Below are 11661 nucleotides of genomic sequence, written 5' to 3'. Positions count from 1 at the left end.
CCCTCCCCGGTTTCTCTGCAGGCGAGTACGTCGTCATGACCACGCACTTCCACCTCAAGAGGAAGATCGGGTACTTTGTGATCCAGACCTACCTGCCCTGCATCATGACTGTCATCCTGTCCCAGGTGTCCTTCTGGCTCAACAGGGAGTCTGTCCCTGCCCGCACGGTGTTTGGTGAGTCTGGGGGCACAGGGCATCCTCTCAGCTGGGAGAAAGGGAAATGGGAAGGGAAATGGGAAGGGAAATATTCTGAACATCAGAGCTGGGCTGCTCCAAGCCCTGGCAGCACGGCTGAAGCTGCTGACCATTCCCCAGGATTGCTTTCAGTATCATCCCAGTGCCCCTGCTCCCCCCGAATCGCTGCAAAAACACTCCTGGCCATGTCTCTGCTACAGGCCAAGCCGTAAATATGAGCAGTAATCAAGGTATTGATCATCTCATTATATGCATTTGGCTGTGCCTGCTTATCTGTGCTGGCTTTGGGGCTGAGCACAGGCAAGGTACACGGGGAAGCATTTCAAGCCCTACCTTTGAAATTGCTAATGTGCCCCTGGTCACAGCTCCAATAACGAGTTCCTGGGCTGAGGCAGCATAACTGCATGGTGAATAGAGTGTTGTTATTTCCTTCAGATCCTCTCTCCCAAGCAAAGTGCCAGGCTGGCACTGCACATATATTAATAGCTTTTACAAGCATTTAATAACAGAATTGCTTTGTGCTTTGCTGTCAAGACCTTTAGTTCAGGTTCTACACAGGCACACTCCCAGAGCAGGTGTGATGCTGCAGGACTGTACATCCTGGAAGTGACATTGCCCAGCAGATCCTGCTTCACAGAGAGGATTCTGGAAAAAAGTCCTCGAGCTGAGGGATATGTGGATGTGTGATTCCCTCCTGTGTTATCCTGAGAATTGCAGTGAAATAGGTTTCCTCAAGCAGCAGCTTGAGATTGAGCCGGAAAGAGCTGACTGAAAAATTAAAAACCTACCTGTGTGAAAAGTGTCTCTGCTCCCAAATTGCCCTGCTTTCCTATTAAGAAAGTAATGAGAACTACAATTGTTTAATCCTTTTTTTTTTCCTCGCCCCTCAGAAAGTATTGTCAACAATATTGAATTGAAACTGTTACATTACCAGGAGTGTGGCTTAAGGGAACTGAAAATTAGTCAATATTTTTATAATGTTTTTAATGCATTTTTAATTGAAAAGCACATTATTGGGGAAAATGGATGGTAATGGTTGCTTGCTTTAATGAAAAAAAGCTTTAAAAGGCATTTTGCAACAGATCATTTTTAAAAKATAAATCATTGTGAAATTTATTCTGATAACTGGGCCACTGACAGCAGGACCCAGGATCGCAGGTATCCATGCACTGGCATGGACAGGTCACAAGACATTATTTCCAAAATGCTGAGAGGACTGTATTGGATGAGTGGCTAGTTTCTGATCCTTCTTGAGGCTCCCAGCCATCTCGCTGTCCTTTTTACTGCTATTTTATTATTTTAATTTTATTCCAAAAACAACTAGAGGCTTCTCCATGGCATATTCACCCTGAGCTGGGTATAGCATCCTGCAGCTTACCCTGCCAGCAGGTGAGGAATTCAGTGCAGGTGTCTCCCTATGAGCTAGGGCCCTTATGGTGAGCAGAGATCTAGTCAGTGGAGTTTGGGAAGGTTAATCTCATCCTAATGAAGATATTTGCCATTCATTATACCCAAAACTGAACCAGAGGAAGTAACCTAACCAGAGGAAGCACTGAGTAACCTGAAGTTGGCTGTGATTTGAGCAGGGSTTGGACAAACTGTTGCCCAGAGAAGGTGTGGATGCCCCAAGGCTAGGCTGGAGGGAGYTTTGAGCACCGAGATGGTCTCTCAGGTCCCTTCCAGCCCAGCCATTCTGTGATTTTATGATTCTGTGAGCCTGTCCTCCTGCCAGCCTGGCCTGTTTTGTTACTCTGAGTTGCACTAAGGACCTGTTCTGGGTAAGACTCCCTTAATTACAGCGTGAATGTGCCTTAGGAGGCCGCTCCTAATTTTCCAAGAAGGGAGTTCAGCTGTTTTGAGAGAAACCGGTGAGAGAAACCCGACCTCACCCCGTCCTTGTGTCCTGCTGTGCCCCACAGGTGTCACCACGGTGCTYACCATGACCACACTAAGCATCAGCGCCAGAAACTCCTTACCCAAAGTGGCGTACGCGACGGCCATGGACTGGTTCATAGCCGTCTGTTATGCCTTTGTGTTTTCTGCGCTGATCGAGTTCGCCACCGTCAACTACTTCACCAAGCGCAGCTGGGCCTGGGATGGCAAGAAGGTGCTGGAGGCCCAGGAGATGAAGGTCAGCCGAGGCTGGGGGAGGGGGTGGGGGAGAAACGCTGCCCGAGGGAGCTGTGCCGGGCCCAGCAGTGGGTAACGTGCAGCCCCGCGCACTCGGGAGGCTGGATGCTACTCACTGCGTGCCCTGCTCAGCTCCTGACTGCAGCGGTTCTCCAGGGCTGGGGAGGAATGGCTGGGGCTGGTCAGTGTGCTTAGCTGGAGAGAAGCACCCAGGCATGGCTGCTGGCTCTTCCCCCTGCCCTCTGCACGGCTGTTTGCCAGAGGGAACGTGGGCGCATCCATGCTTTGGGCTCGCTCTGCTGGTGGCCTTGTGGCTTCTTTCTTCTCCCTCCAACCCAGAACCCAGCCCTCCCAAACTGATGAACCAAYCCAACTCAGCCCCCCAATCCCCATTCCTCACTCTAGCATGCCCAAAAAACCCAAACCTGCCCCGGGACACCCACTGAGCYGTGTCCCCTGGCCAGCTGTGACACTGGTACTGTTACCCACAGCTGCCGGCAGCTGCTGCTCTGKGAGCTCGGGCAGGGAAGGTGGGTGGGAAGCCAGCAATCACAAACAGCAACTGGCAGCAAATTAGTGCCTGGCATCACCCACATTCTCCCTCCCCAYTCGGGATCAGCCTCTCTGGCAGTTTCCTTCCTGACAGGCTCCACTACCCCTGCTCGTGCCCCCCTCCCTCTGAACTGATTTAATCTTGGCTGCGCAGAGAAATCGCTTACTGTAGCATGCTGCTCCTTGTTTATATTTATTGAATCAATTTGAAAATCAGCTTTGTCCTTGTTCTTGGTTCTGGAGCCTTTCTATTTTTCTCCTTTGCATTTTAATGTGTTGTTGGAAATCGTTGTGGGGCTGTGTGTTAAACACCTGACAGAACTGCAGCAACTTCTGGGAAGACAACAGCCAGTCATCTCTGTGCTGTGGAGGTCACCGAAGGTGAACAGAGCCATCACTGGGTGTTGAATGCCTCTSTCTTGTCTTTCTTGGACTCTCTCTATCTGTTTGCTTTTGCAGCTGTGGTCTGAGCAACAGACTTACGGCAGGAAGCGTCCAGAGGGGGTCAGGTCATGGTCTCCAACTTCCATCATGAACAATGATGCTAACCTGGTCTCTAGAGAGGAGAGGAGCCTTTCCCGAGTCATGGGCATGAGTGAAGAGTCAGGACAGGTCCTCAGAGCCGTGGTGTCCCTTTCAGGGATGGGCAAATCAGCACAAAGTCAGGATTCACACAGCCTTGGGCAATTATGTGAACTGGGCAGAAAAAGCAGTAAAGGCTCAAAAGCTTCAGTTTATCTTAGAAACAGCATGTTCCTCGATTTATTCACTGACCCAGCACTGCAAGACTAACAGTGCTGAAACAATAGAGTGAGAGCATGCAGAATGTTCCTGCACACGATAATCAAACAAGAAAACAAAACAGGACCAGGGATGTTTCAGAGGGGATGCTCTCCGCCAGTTTGCTGCAGTTGGTATCAGCCTGGAGAATCAGGAACGGCTCCGAATTTGCAGATGCTTTTTCAAGCTAACTCTGATCTTTGCTGAAGAAACAAACCCACTCCCAGTCTCCACAGCTCAGAGAGCTCCCTGAAGAGTGATGGGCTTTCAGGGAGCTTAGAAATATGATGTGTCAACATATTTGCTTTTCATCTTTATTCCAATGAGTATTTCCAAGCAGTGAATTTGCTACGCAATGGAGGTGCCTCACTGGCTCAGTTTCAGCCTTTATTTAGCTCTTTTTGAAACAATTGACAAGCCAGGTGGTTGAAACCACAAAAGAAAGAAGAGGCAGAAGAACAACTATTGGCATTTTAAAATGTTTGTATCAAGGTAAAACCACCAGTGACAAGCCCAGGCTSAGCCCTGGTCTCTGGAGATCCTTCTCCCCAGCCAAATGCAGTGTTCTTTATTGACRTGATGGCAAGGATCCTCACTCCAGGTTTGATTGCATGAACGTGGARAAAAATGAATTTGGGCAGCAGCAATGCTTTCCACTCCCTTTGGATGAAATGCCTACCAGGAAAAGCTGCTGGTTGCTGACAGACACTCCCAGTGTGCTCATTCTCTCTTTTTCCCCTTCAGCCAAACCATTGGTTTAGATGGGAACACTTGGGTTTTTTTTTCAGGCAGAATCTAAAATTCTGGGCTGATCTTGGTGGGTTGCTGGTCTCTGCATTAGAAAATCATGATGAGGTTCTGGCTATAGCCACAGTTGGTTCAAGCTGGGAGCTACTCTGCACATTCTCTGCAGTTATGCACATTCTCTGCAGTTCTGCAATGAAAAGCAGGCAGATATCATCATAGAGGTCACTAAAAACTCCCTTTAGCCTGTACTCTGATAAGATTTGATTAATATTTCTTGGACTCAGGGATTTTCCAAGCCTTTCCTGCTTGCCATCAGTTAATTGCTAATTGTAGATGAAATATTTCTTTTATTTTTCTATGTTAAAAGTGCAACCAGCCTAGAGGTGCAGATCAAACTGGAGAGAGGTATTTGGGTCTAATGTGGAAAACTTGTTAGGAAAGGTGATTTAAAAAAAAAAATCATCAGGAGGAAGGTGTGAGATGGCAGAGAGGTGCCATGAGATGAGTGAGAGGCCAAAGAGATTGAAAGATGAATGGTTTCAGGAGCCAGCAAAGCTCCCTATCTCCAGCATCCTCAGAATACCTTGTTGAAAGGATCCACTGCAGAACAGAAGAGCTGTGTGTGAACAGAGAGATCCATCCACCATCCCAGCCATGGGGATGCCACCTCTGGAGCCAGCAAGGTCATTTCTGGAGTGGCTGTGGCAGTGAGGATCTGAAGAGAAAACAAGCAATGGTGACTTTGCTGCTGGGAAACTGCAAAGATGGCATTTACCAGTGAGTTTAACCACAAAAAAAAAGTGTTTTCTGTTCCTTTGGATTCTTGGAAGACACTTGAACCCACTTCTGTCTGCAATGCCGTGTCTGTGCATGAAAACTGATCTAGCTCTGTATCTGTGCCTGAATGGCATTGCCCTGAAATTCTGGGTGTCAAGGAGCAGCAAAACTCGTACAARTATCTGCACCAGACACATGGAAACAGGGAAGAACACACTTTGGATGGAGCAATAATCCTGGATATTTATTTTTGTCTTAACACAATAGTTCTTCAGTGCATGGTGAGGTTAGGTCCTGGCTTTTTATGTACTTTTAACTAAGAAAAACATGCCTGAGGTGCCTTTTCTACTGACTGGGTAAAACCTGGCTTTTTGCCCARCCTTCTCTTCAGCAATTCTCAAGTTTGCCCTTGCATCCAGCTCTCTTGGGAGTCCTTTATCTTTCTCCTTTGTTTCTTTCCATTTCTGGCATCTTTGTTACAATCCTAGAGGAACTGGAACCAGCCTTGCCAGGCCACCATTTCCAAATGGGTTGAAGTCTTTAGGACTTCAGACTCTTCTCTTTTTTGTCTGCCTCACTGTGGTCAGTGTGTTTTTGCTGGGACTACCCCTTGCTGGCCATGCTCTGCAGCCCGTGTGTCCTTCATCCCTCTGCRCTTGCAGTCACTTGTAGCTCTCCATGATTTCCATGGTGATCTCAGAAGTCTTTTCCAACCTAATTGATGACACTGCAAGTGATTTATGTTCTCAGCACCTCCACTACAGTCCATGAATCATTCCTCAGCAGCATTTCACCCTCATTCTCTCATCYCTTAGCGGTGTTTTGGGCTGACTGTTGACTCCATCCAACCTTCCAGCCTCTTTGGTGATCAGGGAGCATCWGATCATTGGGCTCAGTCCCTAAAATCTCAAGGATCAAGTCTCTGGCACACTGCAGGGGAATTTTGGCTGGTGTGAGGAAGGAGTGACACCKTTGCTGGAGCAGCAGCTGTAGTTGCTGGGCTGTGAGTTATGGGATGTAAATATGTCAGAGACTGGAGCTGCATGGGGATCATTAAAGTGACTTTTCTCTGGAATAACAAGTGGCAAATACTTGGATTTCTCAAGTTCTGCAGGTATTGGTGACCTTAAGGCTTGCCTGTGAGAGAAATAGGGCTTCCAATCCAAATTTCTAGCCAAGGAGCAGGTACAGAGAGCTAAATCTCAAGCAAACCATAGGCAGAACTGCTATGCCCTATAATTTASATGTTCAGTTGTTAGTTCCTCAGCAGAGTGGCTTGAAGACAAGAATATTTAGCAAAACCACTATTATTTTCCAGTATGTGTGTTGTTGAGCTTGTCAGACTGCACTATCCAGGGAACAGATTTATCTCTAGACCAGATTTCACAGCTTTTCCCTCAGGAGAGCAGCACAGGGACATCTTTGTGTAGCAATTCAGTCTCCCTGTGCCTCAACGGGGCCCTAAGTGCAGGAATTGCTTTGCAAAAGAGATGTTTTAAATAGGACAAGTTTTCAAAGCTTGTGGGGATTCCTCCTGTTTAYCCACTCCTTCCTTCTGTTTCAGGAGGATGTGGAACTCCTCACAGATAAAGGTGCAGGGTGAAGGCTGGGGGCTCCTTTGCAGCCGACAGCAACAAGAATGTTTTGCTTTGTTTGATTGTCAGAATCCTGCTGAGGCACTGATTTATAAAGCACAGCCCAGCAAACAGRCTGAACCATTTCTTCTGACACCTCAGGGTCAGAATACACCCAGGGCTCATCTTGGTGTAGGCAGTGTGGGTGTTCTGGTGCTCCCAGCTCTGACCAGGGCAGAAGACTCCATAGGGTAATTGGGAAAAGGTCCTGGCTGTAGGTTCCCAATCTTCTTCATTACCTGAACAGCCTGATCTGAGGTCCAGGGAATCCCAAATTAATGCCTGGGGACTCTGGATCACCGTAGTAGGAGCAGTAACTTTCTGTCACCACCCACAGCATCCAGATTTGCCTGACTTTACTCCAGTTCAGCTGTTTTCARCTGTTTTCAGCTGATTTCAGGCACAATGGATCTACTTTCCAAATGCYGGACAGGGTTGAAAATGTCATTTCACTTGTATCCATCTTACTCCCCTAATGAATAACATGGCTGATTAATACTAAGATAATCACAGTGCACTGCCAATTACGCTCTGCGAACAACAGTCTCTTTTTCATTTCATTACTGATTATTAATGATTTTATTGCCTCCTGTAGGTGTGTTAATAAGTAATCATACTTTAAGCATATTCAAGTGTTTTAATAGGTGAAACACCTTGAGCCCTTTACTTGTTTCTTTCCAGTTCTTTAGCTGGAAAAGTTCATCTGCTGTGCAGAGGGAGCATGGCTTTAATGACTTCAGAATCAGACTCAGTTAATTGTTAAAGACCATAACACCCTCCCCATAAAATACTGTGAATATGGTCCAAACGGTGGTTTAGTCTGGAGTCTGAAGGCATCTAGACCTTCTCCTAACAAGTTGATTTCTGTAATTACTGGCATTATTACAAGGCTGCCTGGCTATGGTGTTATTGGAGAGGGGTTTAAAGATTGCACAGGTCTACTTTTACTGTCCCTCTGAAAATCACTGTGGAAAATTCATTTCCTAAGGTAACCAGGAATATCCATGGTGATTGYAGACAGGTTTAAAATGAGAGTACAGCACTGAAAGCTGCAGCCCTGGGACTGTCTCTGCAGAGCAGAGGCTGGGCAGATCWGGCTCCCAGTGCTACCCAGCCCCCAGGCTCAGGGAGGAGAGGGACAGGTCCTGCTGGCTCCTTGGAGACCTGGATGGCTTTACAACACACTGTAGCTGATCTCAGGTCCCTGCCAGCAGCAGAAGATCCCCAGAGTGGGGGCAACCCCTACCACAACTCCCTAGGTCCACCTTCCTGCCCACCCATGCTCATGAACACCTGGGCTGTCTGTCTCCAGCACTTTCCTTCAGCCTTCAGTGCATCACATCTGACACACGGGGGCTTCTCTTGTCATYCTCTCTGCAGCTCGGATGCTGTCCCCCAGAGCCCTGTGGGAGGGATTCACTCACCTCCCGTTGTTTTCAGCAGCCYTTAGGTATGAAGACAGAAGGAAAGGCTTCCCTCTGCCCTGTAGTGCTGTGTCGAGCATTCCTGAAATGCTGGTGCAAATGCCTTCCATCTGTTCTGTACCTTACCTGGATAGGTTGTGAGGTGCTCTAAAGGTTCCAGAAGCATTTTGAACATCGTGGTGTTAAATTGTAAGGTGTTCCTGTGAGGAACTCGAGGCACTGAGGAAATGTGCGATTCAGCATTGAAATATGGTGCAAAAATACTGCGATGCTGTTGCCCTTATCCTTTAAAGCCACTGGCTTTCTGCCACAAAAAAAAAAAAAAAAAAGAAAAAGAAAAAAACAGACCTGTAATCCTGCGTGCTGTGTCCTCCTCTCACCTGACCCAGGAAGCAGCCAGCCAAGCAGAAAATCCAGTTCTTCCCCAAGGATGGCCACACGGGGTGTCATTCCTTTTTGCCATTCTTCTTTCACAAGGTACCTCCCTCCCTTCTCCGTCTCCTGCTCCTCACACCTTCCTCCACCTTCTCACCCGGACAAGCAGGTAAAACTCACAGGACAAAACATTCTCTGTGCRATTCTCTGCCACTTCATCTCTGTTATGTTTTGTTTTGTTTTTTTTTTCTTTTCTTCCCCCTTCCACCTCCCCTAGAAAAAAGAGCCGGTGGCRCTGGCGAAGAAAACCAACAACACCTACAACATCGTGGGCACCACGTACGCGCTGAACATCGCCAAGGAGCCCGGCCTGCCCACCATCTCCAAGAGCGCTGCTGCCACTGCCACCGCCACCAGCGTGCCCCCCAAGGTGCCCCGGCTGGAGGAGAAGCTCCCCGAGAGCAAGAAAACCTACAACAGCGTCAGCAAGGTAGACAAGATGTCCCGCATCGTCTTCCCAGTGCTCTTTGCCATTTTCAACTTGGTCTACTGGGCCACCTATGTGAACCGGGAGTCAGCTATCAAGGGAATGATCCCCAAACAATAAAACCGGTCACACAAACCTTCCATCAGTGAGCGTCATCCCAGCAGGAATTCTCCAGGGCTTTCTTCTTTCTTTGTTTTGTTTAATTATTATTGTTCATTTGATATTATTATTATTATTATTATTATTATTATTACTATTAGGTCACTCTTTTATAATGTAAACGAAACTGTGATTTTAATTTAATCCCATATACTTCAGTTTCATTTATTTTGATGATGAAAGTTAAAAAAAAAAAAAAAAGGGATCATAACAAGTTGTGCCTCTTAACATCTTAAGTCTGTTGTCACCATGTGCTGCCATCTCTGCCACCTCCTGTGGTCCCCATGGTCTTCATGCCTGTGCCATTTCATGCTGTGCCCAGGGGCTGCTGCCCTGGGGCTCCTCCTCCTCCTCTGTGATGGACTGCCCTAGCATGGGGATGCTCCTGGACCTCCAGGGTGTGTCAGTCACTAGCCAGGCTCCTCTTCAGTGCCTGGCACTTCATTCTGGGCCGTACACCTGGGCTGTGAGTGCAGGTGAGCTGCTCACCTGTGGGGACAAGGGAGCAGTGTGGCATGGGCCAGCTCACGGCCCAGCACCTGCTGGGGCAAACCCTCCACTGCAKGGGGATCAGGGTGGCAGCGTGGTGTAGGTGTTGCAGGTCTTACTCCTCTCTGTCCTCAGGAAAGCCAGCTGGTTCCCTCCCTCCAGGCAGGAATAGTCTGTCTGCCATCCTGCCCTCTTGGGGCAGTTTGTGTCCATGGGCAGGGGGTTCCCACCACAGGAAATCTTTGTTCTCAGCATCAGTCAGGAATCAGGACAGAAGCTTTGCCAAGCCTTGGAGGCCACGGGAGCTGTGAGGCTGCCTGAATTCAGCACCAGGACTGGAAAGCACAGAGTTCACCTTCAGATGGATGGTTTATCTCTTGGCCCTTTCCACTTCTTCTCAGCAGATTCTCTCTGTCCCAGTCCCTTTTTCCAGCTTCCCATCCATCTTCCTCTGGCTCCCCAGCAGCCCTCAGTGGTATCTCACTGCTCACACRTGGATTTAGGCAGGGAAGCTCCCACCTCTCAGGAAAGCCCCTCTGATGGGGAGGAGCACAGCCCAGGGAAGTGAGCCCATGGTGCATCCCTGCTCTGGTGCAGCATGTAGGACCTGCCACGGGCCATTCTGCCATCTGTGGGGATAAGGCAGGGGACAGATGGTCCCCAAGGCCCTCCCTGCCCTTACTAAGCCAGTGCATCCTCAGCACCCTGGGAAACAGCAGAAGGGGCCCTTTGGAAGAGCAGGGTGACACTGCTGTCCCATAGAGCTGTGTGAGCCAGGTGCCATCCCACAGAGCCCCTGAGGTCGTTCCCAATCTCACACCTCACACTCTTCCAAGGAGAGCCCCCAATGCCTTGCAGAGAGGCCTTTTCTCCCTTCCTGTCCCCCACAGTCAAGGCCCCAGAGCAGGGGTTGTCCCCTCTCAGCAGCTGCCCCAGGTGGTGACACTCAAGCCTTCTGTCCTGGACCCGTGGGCACGCTGTCCTGCYACAAGGCCATCCCCTGGCTGATGACTCCTTGTCCCCAGCCCGTGGCTAGCACAGTCCTGCTGCCACAGGGAGGATGTCCCCCTCCTCCCTCTGACCCTCAGGCTGCCTCCCAGCACATTTGGGGCTCCTGCAGCCAGGCCATGGCCCCAGCACCCCAGGGTGATGCCTTCAGCACTGCTCTGAGCCCCTGTGCCCTGTGTAGCTCCCCTTGCCCGGGCAGGAGCGGGGCTGAGCACGAGGCACAGCATTTCCCCACCTGGAATATCCATGGGGGCGGCAGGACGGAGCGAGGAAGGCCAGGGCACCTTGTCCTGTGGCACCAGTACATGTCCTGCCTGTCCCTTAGCAGTCTCAGCGGCTCAGCAGCAGTGCAGCCACTCCCCCTGCCCCAGCTGAAGTTTGGAGGGCATTTTGGAGCTGTTTAACCCAGTCCTGGTGTGTTGGCTCCACAGGCACATCCCCACCACTGGCAGCATCGGGGAAGAGGCCCCAGAGCCCACCCAACTGATGCTGAGGAAGCCAGCTGTGCCCACACCTCTGTCACAGCATCCACACCCCAAACSGTGAYATTTCTGCAGTGCCTTTCATCCCCAAGGGCTGGCATGGCCCAGGAGCTCTGCCCCCCTGCCTGCAGCATCGGGGTGAGAGCAGAGGGAGGGTATCCCATCCCAGTCCTGCTGTGGGCAGGGGGCTGTTTTGGCACCTGGTTCTGCCTGCTCTGAGCCTCCTGCTGCTGCTGCAGCCACCCCACTGTGACATCCCAGCTGTCCCCAAGCCCCTCGCCCCCGAGGCACCCCTGCTCTGAGCTCCCCCCGGCCACCCTTCTGCTCCCTGGGCTCTCCAGTGGGAAGGGCTACAGCTCTTTGTTTTGGAAACATTTTCTTAAATSAGCCAGATGAAGGGTGTCTCATAAAACATTCATGTC

The 11661-nt window shown here is 49.8% G+C and overlaps 1 protein-coding gene across 1 annotated transcript in view; it reads left to right on the top strand.

The window, feature by feature from the left end:
* The window catches only part of LOC130575891 (gamma-aminobutyric acid receptor subunit alpha-3-like), a 67669-nt gene extending 57748 nt beyond the window's left edge, over window positions 1–9921 (top strand). Inside the window, exons 8-10 of the mRNA XM_057370116.1 lie at window positions 22–174; window positions 2115–2326; window positions 8892–9921. Coding sequence (XP_057226099.1) covers window positions 22–174; window positions 2115–2326; window positions 8892–9221 — 695 coding nt within the window. The 3' untranslated portion in view covers window positions 9222–9921. The remainder of the gene's footprint in view (window positions 1–21; window positions 175–2114; window positions 2327–8891) is intronic.
* Window positions 9922–11661: the final 1740 nt, after the last annotated feature.

This window comes from Malurus melanocephalus, unplaced genomic scaffold, assembly GCF_030028575.1.
Source record: "Malurus melanocephalus ecotype Western Australia unplaced genomic scaffold, MMel_1.1 scaffold_120, whole genome shotgun sequence".
In the NCBI taxonomy this organism is placed as follows: Eukaryota; Metazoa; Chordata; class Aves; order Passeriformes; family Maluridae; genus Malurus; species Malurus melanocephalus.
Note: the sequence above shows the minus strand (reverse complement) of the source record. Positions and strands in the feature narration are given on the sequence as shown.